This window comes from Parasteatoda tepidariorum, chromosome 5 (genome assembly GCF_982258835.1).
Source record: "Parasteatoda tepidariorum strain Cologne lab strain chromosome 5, Ptep-v5.0, whole genome shotgun sequence".
NCBI classification, from domain to species: Eukaryota; Metazoa; Arthropoda; class Arachnida; order Araneae; family Theridiidae; genus Parasteatoda; species Parasteatoda tepidariorum.
The window spans coordinates 91361840-91381458 of record NC_141759.1 but is presented as its reverse complement, the minus strand read 5'-3'; the positions used below and the strand labels follow the sequence as shown (position 1 = coordinate 91381458).

The 19619-nt window shown below is 31.1% G+C and overlaps 1 protein-coding gene across 1 annotated transcript in view; it reads left to right on the top strand.

Moving 5' to 3' along the window:
• Window positions 1–19619, top strand: part of LOC110283490 (uncharacterized) — a 60854-nt gene that overhangs the window by 24613 nt on the left and 16622 nt on the right. The window contains exons 9-19 of the mRNA XM_087162908.1: window positions 1323–1475; window positions 4221–4910; window positions 7226–7291; window positions 8239–8337; window positions 13083–13160; window positions 14823–14921; window positions 15763–15852; window positions 16538–16636; window positions 18235–18303; window positions 19181–19231; window positions 19396–19497. Coding sequence (XP_087019034.1) covers window positions 1323–1475; window positions 4221–4910; window positions 7226–7291; window positions 8239–8337; window positions 13083–13160; window positions 14823–14921; window positions 15763–15852; window positions 16538–16636; window positions 18235–18303; window positions 19181–19231; window positions 19396–19497 — 1596 coding nt within the window. The remainder of the gene's footprint in view (window positions 1–1322; window positions 1476–4220; window positions 4911–7225; window positions 7292–8238; window positions 8338–13082; window positions 13161–14822; window positions 14922–15762; window positions 15853–16537; window positions 16637–18234; window positions 18304–19180; window positions 19232–19395; window positions 19498–19619) is intronic.

Here is a 19619-nt window from a genome sequence, read left to right as displayed (position 1 = left end):
TGTAGTTGTAAGACATGCCTAGCTCCTGCAATCTTTAAACATCCCAAAGAATTTTATTTTACATAATGGTTTGAAAAAATACTATGTAACGCGTTTATGTAAAAAATAATTGCGTTAATTGTTCTTTTGCAAAAATCTTACTTAAATTCCATTTGTAACTATATAATTATTACTTACCATTATTTTAATCTAATTTAACAAATAAATAAAATATAGATATTTAGCTCGTGAGACGATCTTATCTTCAGTATTTCCCCGTGTAATGTGACGGACCCTAACAATACAACTGTAAAGAACAGATGAAGTTCAGACTTCAGAATACCTTCAGATGATAAGATCAAGAAATCCAGATGATGAAATTAATAAATTTTCAAAATAAATTTTCAAATACACCTTTCTTCTCAACGAATTTGCAGGATCAGGTGAACGTAATGGTAGATTTGGAGCAGAATGTGGTAAAGGATTGAAAGAATCATACGACAGGGGATCTCTTTGAGCTTATAAAAACGGATCTGGAGTAGAAGATGGCGATGGATTTGGAGCAGTATGTGGTAAAGGATTGAAAGAATCATACGATAGGGGATCTCTTTGAACTTATAAAAACGGAGCTGGAGTAGGAGATGGATTTGGAGCAGAATGTGGTAAAGGATTGAAAGAATCATACGACGGGGGATCTCTTTGAACTTATAAAAACGGAGCTGGAGTAGGAGATTGCAATGGATTTGGTGGAGAATGTGGCTGTGGATCTGATGTAACATATGGCTCAAGCACTGGCGGATATCGTGGGCAGCGTCTTAGTACTGTTTACAAAAAGAGTTTTGCTTTATTTTTATATCGTGAAACATGCAAATTTTTATTAATTTTAATTTATTTCATTTCATTTTTTTTTCCATTTAATAAATTTTTTTAATTTCATTTTATTTTCTTGAACTTTATAGAAGTGATAGATATTATTTAAACTATTTTTCAATTATATTTAAACTATTTTTATTTCTAATTTTAATTTATTGGAATGATTACGGAGGAGATGGGCGTGGATGTAAGGAATATTGTTTTTAGTATTTTGCCATACTTTCTTTAACGCTTAGAGAATATGCATCCTCCGATAAAAAAATTTTTAATCTCTCAAGTAACGTTAATTAGTCACAATCATTATACACAATGATTTGACGACTGACAAATAGATTATATTTATCATAATGAAATTATAAAAAGTTTTGTAATTTATTTTTGCTACTCGTTTACAAATTAGAATTGTAAATGTGTTTCGTAGAACATTGAAAAGTGGAGAAGCCTGTTTTGACTTTTAATAATGTTTATAGGTTCATTACCTGCCACTGGAGATGGTGGAGGTGCTGGTGGAGCATATGGAGGTGGGTATGGTGGAGAGATTGGTGGTACATATGATGGTAGACTTGATGGAGCATATGATGGTGAATCTGGTGGAGCATATGGTGCAAGCATGGGTGAATATGGTTGGTAGCATCATAGAGCTCATTACAAAAAGAGAGAGATTTATTTTAATATCGCTAAATATGAATATTTGATTAATACCATCTAATTTTATTTCCCAGAAATTTATCTAAGCAAGTGATTCAAAATTATTTTAACTATTTTTTCTAATTGATTCACAGGATTGTGAATGATAGAACGGAATCTGATCTTTATAGTGGTTAGGCGTGCCTAGTCCAACAAATTTCAACAATCGCAAGAAATTAAATGTTTACATTAATAGTTTAATGAACTAATAGTTAAATGAACTATGTGAAGCTCTAGAGTAAAGAATACATGATTTGGTTATTTTGTGAATATCCAAAACGAATTTGAATTCTACACTGAAATATATAGATGTTCAATATTATTTTAATTTAAGGTACCTTCAGAGACAAAATCTTGAAAATTTTAATTTAGAAATTTTTAATTTAGATTTATGCATGCATTATACACTAAAGCATCATATGAACGTAAAAAAATACTAAGAAGAAAGTTTTTAAAAAGTAACATGAGTGGAAAAAAAGCCAAAAAAGATCCAAAATTACATGCTTTCATTAAAATTTAATATTCTTGGATTACTCGTGCTTTATAATACTGATGAAAATCAACTTAGACAATAAACTAAGGATTGGATATAATATTTATATTTAGATATTTTACAGCAAAAATTGAAAATTTATTTTGTAATAAGGGCCAAAAATTGGGATTAATTATTTTTATTTTTGCTGTACAACATAAAAATAATAGCTTAATCCACTATTCTACAGTCTATTTCGATATTATGTGTAGAAAACATTCATACAAAATTTCAAGTAATTTCAAATAATATATTTTTAGATATTTCTTTTAGAATGAAGAAAAATAAACAAAAAAATGAGTTTTGAGAAAAATGTCAAAAAACGACACAGCTATCAATTTATTAACTACCGAAGATGTTTCCTTAAATCATCATGACTTCTGTTCTATTTGACGTTGAAACAAAACTCGAGCTGTATTTGTAAGAGAAAGATTCAAAGGTTTATTTTATATAAAATGTAGGAAATTGATATTTTGGTCAAAATCGACTTAAAAATGTTTGTCGGGTACCTTAAATCAAGAAAAATGAATAAATATAGAGTCTTAACGCGACAAGCGGCGGACACACCTCAGCGATTCGTCGTGTTTGACGATGGACAGTAACAGTGAAGAACATCATTCTAGATAAAGCCATCAATAAATTTTCAAATAAGCCTTTTCACATTCAATATGCTAATTAACTAATAAAATCCATCAATTGCAATAGCATCTATTTAAGTTAGTAAAATATTTCAACAATTTCCAACGAATGGATGGTGAACAGCTACAGTTCCTTAGGCTTTATTATACTATACTACTGCAATCGGAACTTAGATGTTCTTTTGGCTAACACCAACCTTTTCTTCTAAGTCCAACAACCAATGGAAGAGTTTTTCTTGCCGAGAAGCAACCTATACCCCAAATTAGGAAGGATTTTCTCGAAAAGCAATGCATCAGTACCTAGAATTTTAAATATGTAAATCTAGTTTTTTCTCGAACATTGATATTTGGTTATGGTCGAATGTGATAACAAATAGAATATGATATTAAGACTGCAAAACTGTAAGTCATTCTTTTAACATTTACATTTATTTCTAATTACTTTTTTTGCTGTTTTCAACTTCGACAATTGGGCCTAAATTATCCGAGAAATATCCAATAAGAGTGAATTGCAAGTTTTCCTTAGTATTTCTGCTTACTAATTCCCTAGCCTTAACTTTGCTAATTTAATTCTGGAGAAATAAATTTTCTGCATGCTATAGGCATTAATCCATGACTCAAATTGTGTAGAATTTAATTCTCTAGCTTGTAACATAACTCTATAATTCAACTTAATTATTTTTTGATCTATTGTCTATAACAAATTATGACTAAATAAAATTGTGACTTTACCACCCAACTGATCTGTAAGTTTTAAAGAAGCTGTTGGACAATTTAGGTGAATTTTAAATTGTTCTAAATAGTAAAAACAGTGCTCTAATTGTAAAATATATTATTTATTTAGAAAAAAAATTAATTGCATTAACTTATCTCTCAAAATATGCAGATTTTAATTCTCCATCTAGTGGTGTAATTTTTGTGAAAATGGATAGCCTGGCTGGTGAGGCATTTGGCACATGTCCATGAGGACGTGAGTTTGATCTCCAACGGCTGAAGACCTGTGTGCAAAATGGTGACTGGTGCACGCAAACTCCGTGGGGTTATAAAGTCTTCTAAGTTCCCATAACAAATCAATACCTGTGGGGTATTGGATTGGAGACTGATCGTGCTATGGCTCTGGTCAAAATTACGAACTGCGGATGGTTGGATGGTGTGCGTTCCTACTATACCCGTTGAAAGATTGGACCTTAAAATGGAACCAGGTACTTACCTGTGCTTGGGTGATGTGATATGTCCATGGGATTAAAGAATATAGCCTGTAGTATTCCTTCCTATTATTTATTAAAGCTATTATCGAATAAAAGTTACTTTCCTCATTACACATGCGACGTCGAATAGTCACTATCATTTCACCCTAAGATTTAATGAATGCCAAATAAATTATATTTGTTATGATGTGATCAATAATACGTTTCACAGTTTGTTCTAACTAGTATTTGTTTTAAAATTTAAATTATAAATGTGTTTTACATAACATAGCAGCATGTATTTACATTTAATAATGTCTATAGGTTCATTAGGGGATGGAGGATTTGCAGGAATATACGCTGGTGGATCGAGTGGAGCATATCTAGGTGGTTCTGGAGATAGATACGGTGTAGTATCTGGAGGAGAAGGATATGGGGGAGAATTCGGAGGTGGATATGGCGTAGTATTTGGAGGTGGATATGGAGGAGAATACGGCGGAGAACATGGTGAAGCATATGGTGGAGGTCCTGGTGGAACATATAATGGTGAAACTGGTGGATCATATGGCAGTGGACTCGATGGAACATATGGCAGTGGACTCGATGGAACATATGGCAGTGGACCTGGTGCATCATATTTCGTTGGACCAGGTGGAGTATATGGCGTAATATCCGGAGGTGGATCTCCTGCAATAGGATATGCTGTAGGATCTGAAGGTGGTTATGGTGGAGTCCTTGGAGGTGGATTTGAAGGTGGATACGGTGGAGAGTCCAGTGGAGGATATGGTGGTGGACCTGGTGGAGCATATGGAGGTGAACCTGGAGGAGGATATGGCGCAGTATCTGGAGGTGGATACGGCGGAGAATCCAGTGGAGAATATAGAGCAGGATTAGGAGGTTTTGGTGGAAATTTCAAGGGAGGAAATTACAAGGGAGAAAATTACAAGGGAGGAAATGGACAAGGATATCCCAGAGGACTTGTAGGACCATATGGCGCAAATAATGGCCTATATGGTTGGTAGCATGATAGTACTGTTCATAAATAATAAGTTTTTTTTTCATTTTTGTATCGTTAATTGTATAAAATTTCCTAATGTAATTCAATTGCGATTTGTTTCTTTTCTTGAAATATATTTAAGCAAATAATTCAATATTACTAAAATTATTTTTACTATTTGGGCTCGAAGAAATTTGAATTAAGTCCACCTGACCCTGAAATACATAGGATTACTTAGAGCTAGAATCCTCCCAAGCCTGAGTTAACATAGGATAAAGATAAAAATTTTGCTACTGTAAAGCAAAGGCACCGGACAGAAGTAGCAGATCATTCTAATTTCTTATAATTTAGAAATTTTACTTTTTTCATAACTGAACGAAACGTTGGGTTTAAAGTAGTGACAAAGCTAATGAAAACCTTATCTTGAGTCCGATGTCGAGATATTTTTCTCAGCTAACAAGCCCGAGCTAGGGTTGAGTCCGTATCATTTCTACTGCTCTAATTAATGTTCTGTTAAAGAACTCCTCTCACAATTAATATCGAAAAAAAAATTTGATCATTCGTGAAAACCCAATCATTCGAAAGTGGAAAGTTAGAGTGGAAGCATCGTTGGATATTTTTTTGCTTACCAAAATACACTACAGAACATAGAAAAACTAATCATTTCCGATAGTCCAGTTTTAAACTTTGTTGGCAATTTAAAATTGTTGGATCGCTTACTAATGTGGCCTTTCCCAAACTAATCACAAATAAAATTCAGCCTAAGTATAGGTATGTTTTTCTTTATATATTTTTTTATAACCGTCGTTGAACAGCCGACCCAATTCTCGGGTTTACGACAACTAATGTTCAAATCCGTAGCCTTGTCATTTTGAACCCAATTCAGAAGACAAGGGAACGCCTGGGAACGTATTGGGAGAAATTCACTTTCGTGGAAGAATTTTTGATAGAACTAACCGGCATTTACGTTACATGGAGAGGAATACCACGAGAACCTCCCACGGTTAGCCTGACGGCAAGGGTACTCTAACCCATGATCTGTCTACCATGATCTGTCTATTTCACGTCAGTACTGTGGTCGGTGTAAGCCAGATGAGAAATTCGTATCGACCAGCCATCGCCGGGATCGAACCCCGGTTCACCTCATTGGAAGGCGAATGCTCTATCTGAGCCATCGCGGCACTAAGTATGGTGTGTTGGAGCATCTAGAATTGGATGAATCGTTCCATTACTTACTCCCAAATTGAGCAATTTTTTAAAATTTTCTCAACATTTCGCATATAGCGGTCAGCTGAACCTCCTTTTTAAACTGTAAAATATCTCAGGCAGGGAATACAAAATAATATAGAGCCAATCGTAAAGCCGATTCTTAAGGCATAACAACGTTTCAGAAGTGACGAGAAATTTCCGTATTATTATATTTTTATTTAATTATAGTTCTTAAAATATAAAGCGAAAAGTTTTCACAGAAATCTTACCTCTCTAATTGGAGTATGGTTGGGTATTAGTCTAGCGTGGACATTTTTCTGATCTTCTTGACAGAAGGCAAATGTATGATCCACTGTAAATGCATCCCGTAGAAGGCAATAAAAGGGTCGACTTCTTGGCCTGGTCTGCTGCTGATGTAGGTGTGCGTCCACTAGTAGGAATCTTACATTTTTCGAGATTTTATTCCTTGTGAGAACAGAACTAAACAAGCTTTATAATTTTATAAATGTTGTTAAACAGCCGACAGAACTTTTAGTTTACAGCTACCAATGTTCAACTTCGAATACTTGCAATTTTGAACTCGATCCAGAAGATCAAGTATTGTGAGAAATTTGACTTCGTGGAGGACTTATTTTGATAGAACTAACCCGCATTTGCGTTACTTGGAGAGAAAAACCACGAAAACCTCCCGCGTTAAGTCTGATGACAAGCAGACTGTGACCCAAGATCCGTCTACCCCTGAGGATAATTTACGTCAGCACTGTGGTCTGTGAGAACCAGGTGCTTAATTCGAATCAACCAGTCATTTGCTGGGATTCGAACCCGGTTCACCTCATTGTAAGACGATCGCTCTATCCCTTAAAACACTACGGCTCAAATAAACAATTTTGTGAGAACTATTCCCAACCACACATGGTATTTTCCATGACGCCTCCTTCCAGATCAGACCAAGATATTACCAAACCGCCGACTCGCGCTTCATGAGTGGCAATAGTAGGCCACTCGTGAAGCTCTTTCACTTTTTGTCAGGAACAAAAAAACCTTCCCAGAGTGCCACTGGTGTTAATGTTTTGCGAATCCCATTTTTTTCAACCTATATATATTATTTTTTTAATGTTTATAGTCGTATTTGGAGGCTATAGGGGTAAACATGGAGATAATGGCGCAAGCGGAAAAGGAGGTGGATATGGTATGTATCGTTACTTCTAATACTTTTATTTCTTTATGTTAATTTTTACTAGTAAAAAATATTTATTTTAATTTTCTTAACATTACTAGATCACCTCAGGCCAACAGTTCCCAATCTGAAGGGTCGCAAAAAAAATTTTTAAACAAAGTTTTCAAAAAATAATATAAATAAATTAAAAAATTAAGAACTAAAACTAAGAGTAATATGCTCAATTTAGAATCATTGAATTGGAATCATTAGGACCATTTAAATCAATTGGGAATCATTGGAATTTTCTGCATTATGTTCAAGTTTGTAATTCTACATAGCAAAATACAAAGTTTGTGTGAAATCGGTCGAAGGGTTACTGAGAAATCAAATTTTAAAAATAGTCGTATTTTTAAAATTTGATTTCTCAGGAACTATTCCAATGATTTCGGTCGAATTTTATATTTCGCCATTTAAAATTACGTACTTTAAAATTATGCAATATACCTTACTATACAAAATTTCTCTGTTATTAAATAAAGTAATAAAAAAGTAAATATTTACTAAAATTTATATTTTGCATGGAATTATCTTTGGACGAATGAATTATATAATTTTGTTCAAAAATTTTTGAATTCGCTTAAAAGTTAAAAGTTCGCTTAAAAGTTAAGGAGATATAACGAATTCTGGACCCCTCTCCTGACCAAACTAATTTGACCATATGTCCGAGATTGTGGCCACCCCATATAGTTTGAGGATCCAAAATCCAAATTCGCTCAGTAAAAGATATGTTTATTCAGATAAAGTACGTTTTTGTATCAGATTTTGTAACTTAAATTATCATCTGCTCTTATTAATTATCATATTTTCGATCACCCCCTTGAACCATTAAGATTGAGTCCTAGAACGTGAAGATCATTAGATCAAAAATTATTAACAGTGGTCTATATATTTTTTTGCTCACTGTACAATGTTATTAGGCATGTCTGGTGCTGGAGGTTACATTGGAGGATATCGCAGTGGACATGGAGAAGCATCTGGTGCAGGTTATGGAGCAAGCAGTAGTCAAAATGGATATGGTATCTATCGTTAAATTACTTTTTCTTTCTACCTCTAAGAATTATATTTCTTTCGATTTCTATGCATTATTACTCCACCAGATTTATTAGTTGCATGTTATTTTTTAATTTGCATAATTTCTAAGCTTTTGAATTTCAAAATCATGTATACGTTAGTGCAACCAGTTTATACTAACGATCAAATCAAGAATCAAATTGCATTGCAGAAAAATCAAGATATTTCATTCATAATTATTGCATTTTGGCTTTCAGATCTTACACATAAGTGAAAGATACATATTTTTTTCTATGCATTACTGCTTCACCTGATATACTAGTTGCATGTTATTTTAAAATTTCCAAGCTTTTGAATTTCAAAATCATGTATACGTTAGTACAACCAGTTTATACTAACGATCAAATCAAGAATCAAATTGCATTGCAGAAAAATCAAGATATTTCATTCATAATTATTGCATTTTGGCTTTCAGATCTTACGCATAAGTGAAAGATACATATTTATTCTTCTATGCATTACTGCTTCACCTGATATACTAGTTGCATGTTATTTAAAAATTTCCATAAATTTCCAAGCTTTTGAATTTCAAAATCATGTATACGTTAGTACAACCAGTTTATACTAACGATCAAATCAAGAATCAAATTGCATTGCAGAAAAATCAAGATATTTCATTCATAATTATTGCAATTTGGCTTTCAGATCTTACGCATAAGTGAAAGATACATATTTTTCTTCTATGCATTACTGCTTCACCTGATATACTAGTTGCATGTTATTTAAAAATTTCCATAAATTTCCAAGCTTTTGAATTTCAAAATCATGTATACGTTAGTACAACCAGTTTATACTAACGATCAAATCAAGAATCAAATTGCATTGCAGAAAAATCAAGATATTTCATTCATAATTACTGCATTTTGGCTTTCAGATCTTACGCATAAGTGAAAGATACATATTTTTTCTTCTATGCATTACTGCTTCACCTGATATACTAGTTGCATGTTATTTAAAAATTTCCATAAATTTCCAAGCTTTTGAATTTCAAAATCATGTATACGTTAGTACAACCAGTTTATACTAACGATCAAATCAAGAATCAAATTGCATTGCAGAAAAATCAAGATATTTCATTCATAATTATTGCATTTTGGCTTTCAGATCTTACGCATAAGTGAAAGATACATATTTTTTCTTCTATGCATTACTGCTTCACCTGATATACTAGTTGCATGTTATTTAAAAATTTCCATAAATTTCCAAGCTTTTGAATTTCAAAATCATGTATACGTTAGTACAACCAGTTTATACTAACGATCAAATCAAGAATCAAATTGCATTGCAGAAAAATCAAGATATTTCATTCATAATTATTGCATTTTGGCTTTCAGATCTTACGCATAAGTGAAAGATACATATTTTTTCTTCTATGCATTACTGCTTCACCTGATATACTAGTTGCATGTTATTTAAAAATTTCCATAAATTTCCAAGCTTTTGAATTTCAAAATCATGTATACGTTAGTACAACCAGTTTATACTAACGATGACATCAAGAATCAAATTGCATTGCAGAAAAATCAAGATATTTCATTCATAATTATTGCATTTTGGCTTTCAGATCTTACGCATAAGTGAAAGATACATATTTTTTCTTCTATGCATTACTGCTTCACCTGATATACTAGTTGCATGTTATTTAAAAATTTCCATAAATTTCCAAGCTTTTGAATTTCAAAATCATGTATACGTTAGTACAACCAGTTTATACTAACGATCAAATCAAGAATCAAATTGCATTGCAGAAAAATCAAGATATTTCATTCATAATTTTTGCATTTTGGCTTTCAGATCTTACGCATAAGTGAAAGATACATATTTTTTCTTCTATGCATTACTGCTTCACCTGATATACTAGTTGCATGTTATTTAAAAATTTCCATAAATTTCCAAGCTTTTGAATTTCAAAATCATGTATACGTTAGTACAACCAGTTTATACTAACGATCAAATCAAGAATCAAATTGCATTGCAGAAAAATCAAGATATTTCATTCATAATTATTGCATTTTGGCTTTCAGATCTTACGCATAAGTGAAAGATACATATTTTTTCTTCTATGCATTACTGCTTCACCTGATATACTAGTTGCATGTTATTTAAAAATTTCCATAAATTTCCAAGCTTTTGAATTTCAAAATCATGTATACGTTAGTACAACCAGTTTATACTAACGATCAAATCAAGAATCAAATTGCATTGCAGAAAAATCAAGATATTTCATTCATAATTATTGCATTTTGGCTTTCAGATCTTACGCATAAGTGAAAGATACATATTTTTTCTTCTATGCATTACTGCTTCACCTGATATACTAGTTGCATGTTATTTAAAAATTTCCATAAATTTCCAAGCTTTTGAATTTCAAAATCATGTATACGTTAGTACAACCAGTTTATACTAACGATGACATCAAGAATCAAATTGCATTGCAGAAAAATCAAGATATTTCATTCATAATTATTGCATTTTGGCTTTCAGATCTTACGCATAAGTGAAAGATACATATTTTTTCTTCTATGCATTACTGCTTCACCTGATATACTAGTTGCATGTTATTTAAAAATTTCCATAAATTTCCAAGCTTTTGAATTTCAAAATCATGTATACGTTAGTACAACCAGTTTATACTGACGATCAAATCAAGAATCAAATTGCATTGCAGAAAAATCAAGATATTTCATTCATAATTATTGCATTTTGGCTTTCAGATCTTACGCATAAGTGAAAGATACATATTTTTTCTTCTATGCATTACTGCTTCACCTGATATACTAGTTGCATGTTATTTAAAAATTTCCATAAATTTCCTAGCTTTTGAATTTCAAAATCATGTATACGTTAGTACAACCAGTTTATACTAACGATCAAATCAAGAATCAAATTGTATTGCAGAAAAATCAAGATATTTCATTCATAATTATTGCATTTTGGCTTTCAGATCTTACGCATAAGTGAAAGATACATATTTTTTCTTCTATGCATTACTGCTTCACCTGATATACTAGTTGCATGTTATTTAAAAATTTCCATAAATTTCCAAGCTTTTGAATTTCAAAATCATGTATACGTTAGTACAACCAGTTTATACTGACGATCAAATCAAGAATCAAATTGCATTGCAGAAAAATCAAGATATTTCATTCATAATTATTGCATTTTGGCTTTCAGATCTTACGCATAAGTGAAAGATACATATTTTTTCTTCTATGCATTACTGCTTCACCTGAAATACTAGTTGCATGTTATTTAAAAATTTCCATAAATTTCCTAGCTTTTGAATTTCAAAATCATGTATACGTTAGTACAACCAGTTTATACTAACGATCAAATCAAGAATCAAATTGTATTGCAGAAAAATCAAGATATTTCATTCATAATTATTGCATTTTGGCTTTCAGATCTTACGCATAAGTGAAAGATACATATTTTTTCTTCTATGCATTACTGCTTCACCTGATATACTAGTTGCATGTTATTTAAAAATTTCCATAAATTTCCAAGCTTTTGAATTTCAAAATCATGTATACGTTAGTACAACCAGTTTATACTAACGATCAAATCAAGAATCAAATTGCATTGCAGAAAAATCAAGATATTTCATTCATAATTATTGCATTTTGGCTTTCAGATCTTACGCATAAGTGAAAGATACATATTTTTTCTTCTATGCATTACTGCTTCACCTGATATACTAGTTGCATGTTATTTAAAAATTTCCATAAATTTCCAAGCTTTTGAATTTCAAAATCATGTATACGTTAGTACAACCAGTTTATACTGACGATCAAATCAAGAATCAAATTGCATTGCAGAAAAATCAAGATATTTCATTCATAATTATTGCATTTTGGCTTTCAGATCTTACGCATAAGTGAAAGATACATATTTTTTCTTCTATGCATTACTGCTTCACCTGATATACTAGTTGCATGTTATTTAAAAATTTCCATAAATTTCCAAGCTTTTGAATTTCAAAATCATGTATACGTTAGTACAACCAGTTTATACTAACGATCAAATCAAGAATCAAATTGTATTGCAGAAAAATCAAGATATTTCATTCATAATTATTGCATTTTGGCTTTCAGATCTTACGCATAAGTGAAAGATACATATTTTTTCTTCTATGCATTACTGCTTCACCTGATATACTAGTTGCATGTTATTTAAAAATTTCCATAAATTTCCAAGCTTTTGAATTTCAAAATCATGTATACGTTAGTACAACCAGTTTATACTAACGATCAAATCAAGAATCAAATTGCATTGCAGAAAAATCAAGATATTTCATTCATAATTATTGCATTTTGGCTTTCAGATCTTACGCATAAGTGAAAGATACATATTTTTTCTTCTATGCATTACTGCTTCACCTGATATACTAGTTGCATGTTATTTAAAAATTTCCATAAATTTCCAAGCTTTTGAATTTCAAAATCATGTATACGTTAGTACAACCAGTTTATACTAACGATCAAATCAAGAATCAAATTTTATTGCAGAAAAATCAAGATATTTCATTCATAATTATTGCATTTTGGCTTTCAGATCTTACACATAAGTGAAAGGAGCATATTTTTGTAAACATACTAAACTATATATTTTGTGTACATTTAAAAAACAGTTTTCGTTTTTATTTTTGATTATTTTACGTTTTTAGCTTTGATTATTTTAATGTTTTCAGACGATACTGGAGGTTATAGTGGAGAAATTGGAGGTGGATATGGAGGTTATGACGTCACCAATGACGGAGGTGAATATAGTGTGTATCGCTGTATTAATTTTTAACAGAAAGGAAATATTTTTTCTCGGATTCTCAACACGACTAATTCATTTTATGGGACTAGCAGCTCATTCACTTAAAATTTTAAGAATTTGCAAGGTCTCGAGATTAATATCCCATAGGCATAAGTAATACCTAATTCGTAAAAATAAACTAACATTGTACAAGTGTTGAGGATTTTATTCTTAGTAGTAGGCATTTGCGCCGTATGGTACCTACAAGTTAAACACATAATAATTCTGGAAAAAGTTATCGAATGCTAAATGTTTTATTCCATTATAACTTCTGTACCTTTTTTACACACTTTGGAAATTTCAAGCTTCTAAGTCATATAATTTTTGCATTGCAAACGAAAATGAAACATTAAGTTTAATACCCGAAACTGGCGCTGCTGTTTTTTGAGTGTCATGATTCTTACTATTTTTTAATATAGGGAGCAATCTAACTATTCACATTATTTTCAAAAATCTCCAATTTTGATTTTTTAAAAATCCTAATTTTTTTTTTTGGTTCTGTTCAAAAACGTTCACTGATCCTAAATTAATTTTTGATATGCATGCATTACATGCAGTGATCCGGAATGTCAATTTACCAAATAAAAAAGAAATTTCAACAGTTTCAAAACTCCCTCTCTCAATTATAAAATTTGGTTAGGTTATAATCGAACCAATTAAGGAAAAATCCCATTCCAGAATAAAATACTAAATTTAAGTGTATCCAAATTACGAAAAATGGGATGCAGAATCTATTTACCTTCCGGTGAACATAGTGTCGACATCTCTATCGAAGGCCAAAAGTTAAGATGGTAAAAAATATTCAATTTTTATTGGGAGCGGTTAAGAATAGCGCGAAATCCGATATTTGATAAACGTAAATCCCTACTTATATCCATAGTAAGCTAAGTGATAGCGATAGCGTATTTGCGAAAAGTGAAAAGGTAGGTCGGTACTTTATTTACGTCGCACTAGAGCTGCAATATAGGCTTGTGGGGAGAGCAGATATCTACAAAGTCAACCTTCATCTATGAAAAGAATCTTCATAAAATCGAGTTAACATGTCTTACATACCAGTGAATTGGAATTGTATTTTTTGTAGTGGTAGATACGCTACAGTACTCCTTCACCAGAATTATATCTGTGACAGAATTCGATGAACGGATACCACTAGTTGATATAAAGCTGTTTTGTGAGAAGCCGGGAGAGCTGTAATAAGATCACAGTACTTTTTGAATGCTGATCATGATAGCTGTATTAAGTTCACGGTTGCTCCTGTGTTGCCATTCGCAGTCGAGTGTATAGGTTGTGTGTAATCGAGACTGAGAAGCGTGAGGAGGACAATGTCGCTGTCACAAGTATCAAGTCAACTGCTCAATGTGGACCATTCATCGAAGTAGGTGTGTTCAAATCGTAGTGGACGTTTCTGCCAAGGTAGGCGTGTTCACATCTCGTCCGGGTCACTAATGTGGGGAGAGTTGTTATGGACCATGTCAACCTTCATCTATGAAAAAGTACCCCTTCATAAAATCGAATTATCATGTGTTATATTCTAGTGAATTGGAATTGTATTTTTGTAGTGGTAGATACGCTACAGACTATTGGTGATGGCAGCAGTGTTAATTCTCTTATGATCATGATGTTTTAGGCATGCCTAGTGATGGAGGATACGGTGGAGGATTTGGCGGAGGAGATGATGAGGTATCCGTTGGAGGATATGACGCAAGCAGCGGCGAATTTGGATATCGTATGTATCGACAGATTACTATTCACCAATATTTATTACCCATATAAGAATATTCATTACCCATTGGCAGAATGGGTGTTGTTTTGGGTTTGATGGCGTGCCCTCCTTATTTGGACATCATCACACTTATCAACTGTGTTCAAGAGTAATAGTAAACAGTGCGCATGCGTCGTCATTGCATGCGTTGCTATGGCGATCGCTGCTGTTAGAGAATTTTTTGTAGATTCTTTTTTTCACTTTTAATTTTGTTATGCATTAAGTTGTTGAGTTTATTTATTAGAAATGGGACCAGACAGATCCCATAAATAATTTTTGAGTTGTGAATGAAAGAGAATTTCATCATTTAAATCATATTTTTGTTTTTATTGTTTTAATTTTCTAACCTACAGTTCAAGCTGGATCGTTTTCTATACTAATTCTGGTGAATAACACAAATAAAGAGGGTAAAAAAATAAATTGGACAACAACCATTTTGCCAATGCGTAACATGTGATCGCCTTTCGGTGATCAGAATTCCCCCCCCCCCTTATTTTTTCAATATAACTAATTCGCATAGAACGATTTACTGGACCTATATTAACTGCTTATAGAATTTCCAGAATCTCGAGGAATAAAAGACTATAAACATAAGATTTAATTAATAAGAATCGAGTCATATTGCACAAGAGATGCTGATTTTAATCCTAATTGTTCGCATGTTGTGAAAAAAAAATTCCCTTGCTTATATTTTTTGAGATTTTAACAAATTAAAAAATTTTTTCTTGCAATTGGTGTTTTTTGTGCAAATATTTTTTAAGTTCTTTCTTTTTCTTAGGCAGTTTTAATTATTTGATGTTTTTAGGCAGACCTAGTACTGGTGGATTTGGCGGTAAATATGGAAAAGCATCTGGTGGACATTATGACATAAATAGAGGAGGCGAAGGTGGACATGGTGTGTATCTTTATATAACATACCATTAAAATGCCTTATCTTTTACTTATCTTTTACTCGACATTACTTTTTAATATATATATATATATATATATATATATATATATATATATATATATATATATATATATATATATATATATATATATATATATATATATATATATATATATATATATATAATATTTTCTGAATTGTGTATTGTCCCGAAATTTCGATTTCTCGAGTGAAAACAATTACATTGTTTAGTTAGGTTGAAAAGGTCAAATTTTTGGGTTAGAAAATACCATTTCAATTAAAAATTGATTTTTGATTCTTGAAGTGCAAGTTAAATGACTTGCTTAAAGGAATAGTTACAGACTGCTAAGTAATAAAGGAATTTAAGAAACAACAAAGTCTCCTCGGTAAGTAGAAGCGGAACGTAAATTCGGTACAGCTGCAAGTCTTTGACTAAGGTTTTGGTCAAGGTTTTTTTCTGCTGATATTTTTCAAAGGGTTGTAAACAAAATGAAATCCTTTTCTGAATTCGGTATGTTTGTTTTTCTAAATTCTATGAAGTTAAGTTTAAATCTCTTTGTTTAATTTATTCTTTCCACTTTTTTATAGAACGAGTGGTGCAGTAATAAACTTTTTAGTGCTTTGGCATTACTTTATGGCACTATTTAATGTTCATCATAATTTTTAGGCATGTCTGGTGCTGGAAAATATAGCGGAGGATTTGGAGGACACCATGTTAGCACATCCAGGGGAGTTTATGACCCAAGCAGAAGAAGAGGTGGTTATGGTGTGCATTCTATTGTTACTTTTTACCTATAAATACCTTTTCTTATAGATTAACTCAACATTACAAAAGGTTTTTGTGTAAAATATTAAACGTAAAACTTAAAGTGCTGTTAAATTTTAAAAATATGAGGGAAAAAGTGTTTCGTTGGGTACAGCAATTACAGGAACATGATTTTGATATCCAGCATCGTATGGTAATCTAGTATCTTAAAATAGGGATGGTGCTTAACTGTAACTGTGGTAGAATATTCTTATTTCGAACAAAAAGTTTTATTTTCCGAAGAACTATATCTTTCTTTTGCTCATGTTCGGATTTATTACTCTCAAAATATGGGGGAGGGGTCGACAAAGTTTTTAAAAGCTGATTTTTATTGTTTATGTGTATCTTTATAGCTTTTAAATGATTAATTGCACTATAAGAATTCTTTCACAAAAAGTTATAATCTCTCGGTTCAAAGACAACTATGTAATAGAATGAGGATTAAATAATTATTATAAATAATTATTATAAATAATTATTATAAATAATTATTATAAATAATTATTATAAATAATTATTATATATAATTATTATAAATAATTATTATAAATAATTATTATATAAATAATTATTATAAATAATAAAATTATTAAATATAATAAGATAAATAATTTTTATAAAATAATTTGCTAACGTCGTAAAAGTTTTTTAAATGTATGGTACAAAAAATTTAAAGGAACCTATATCTAGAGTTTCACGCCCTTTGACTTATAAAAGAGCTTTTAAAAGCTAATTTTAAAAATAATTAATTTTAAAAAATAATTATTAAATGGAAATGGCACCCCACTTGATATACCTAAATTGTAGGACTTTGTATTATACGTCATTTGAGTTAGGCTATAAAAGAAAGAGTTAATGTGAAAAAGCTAATACACTATTGCAAATATAATTAAACACATATTTGCATGATTTTAAAGAATTACGATAATTTAACTGTAGTTTGTCTACCACTACAAAATTACAATTACAATTCACTAGTATATAAGACACGTTAATTCGATACTATGTTGGTACACTTTTTCATTGATGAGGGTTGACATTGTCGTTAACTACTATCCCCACATGAAAATTTTTTTAAAAATATTTTTATCTTTTTATATATATTTTCAGTCATTGTTTATTAGTTAATTAATTTTATGAAGCTCATAGGCTCTAGGGCTGGATGATACGGTAGAGGATATGGAGTTAGTGTTGGACGTTTTGGATATGGTGTGGTTTTATTTTTTCTAAACATCTAGCCTACTTCGTTAAATAACTTCTCAATTATCTCGAAATTTAAAATGATACATGGAAAAATATTATACTATTTATATGAATCAATTTAAATTACATCAGTGGAGGTTTTGTTTTAAAATTATATAGATATATGTTTTAATTTTTGAACCTTAAAATCTTGCAAATAAATAAAAAATAATCTTATTATCACTTTTGGAAGCATTTTTTTAAAAAAAAAAAATGAAAAATGATGAAATTTTAATACGTTTTTAAAGTTTTTTGAGTTCCAACTTTTTTGTCATCCATAATTTATTATTCAGTTTTCTTTATTTTTAAAATTTCAGGTTCGCCGAATGCTGCACGATTTGGTGGAATATATGGCTATGGATATGGCAGAGGAGGTAAACTGCATGGTGTGTAGCTTTATGTTAGTTTTTAATAATAAAAGTCTAATCATTATTTTTCTCTCTCAATATTTCTACTAACTTTCTTTAACCAGAAATATTTCTTTCCAAATTGTTTAAATTCCACGTTTCGCGAAATATATTGCCCAAAATAACATGGTAAAAAAAAAACTACTCACATTCATAAGAATAAGCTATTTTTCACAAGTAACGAAACTTTTAAACTATCATTTTCATTTTCTAGTTTTGTTTTGTTATTTAGCATTCTTCAGGAAAAGTTTTTAGAAAAATCTTTTGATGCATTTTAATTTGAATTCATAGAAATAAAAAAAAATTGAATGTTTTTCGTTGTTTTATCTTTCTGAGAAATTTTGTTCAGGTGTAATTAATTATTATTTTTTTGGCATGGTTATTGCTGGGAGATATGCTAAAGCAACAGGGGGAGGATTTGTATTTATTAGCGGTTTTTGGTGTAGGATATGGTCAGTAATGTTAAATCGCCTTTTAAAATCAATAACAAAGCTTTTTTTTGTATTATTCAATTTTTCCAACTATTTTCAGTGATTAGGTGAACCAACTTTCAAAATTAGTAAAATTTCCCTGTTTGTAAAAATTGAAAACCATTTTGATTAAAATATAGGCAATTTATAAGAGCAAATTCAATTGTATCAAGGACGAAGTATTAAAATTATTCTTTGAATTTTCGCATTTTGCTCAGTTCATTCACATATTTCTAGAAAAGTCCCACGGAACCATTTTGACTCATCTTTACGGATAAATTTTTACTTAGCAGAAATATAAGGGTTGAACATGTTCTTAAATTTGTCATTGACCTATCTTTCTGAGAAAAAGTTTCTGATTTTAAATATATTAATAATGTTTTTAGATATGGCTACTGCTGGAGCATATAGACCAGGCGGTGGTGGTGGAAGATATGGTCAGTAGCATTTTATGGCATTTTTTTTAAAAAAATTTGTCAAATTTTCTGAAGCTGTAGTTTTTATAAAACCACATTCTTAATTTTATTTTGGTGTCCTATGTTTCTGCCAGCAAGCAATTATTCACTTTTTATACAATTTAAAGCCTTGTTTGGTACTTTAGGGCAAGTTAGAGCATTTGGTGGAGGATATGGAGCGAGTGGGGGAAGGGTTGGAGGATATGGTGGAAGATACAGAGCAAGCGGCAGCGCTGCGGGCGGATATGGTTTGTAGCATTTCATAATTTCAAAAAGTCGTATGATAACATTTGAAAGTATTTTCATATAATTCTACTAATTTAATAGTTTTAAGCATGATCTTAAAGAATTTTGGTGTACTATGTTTCTG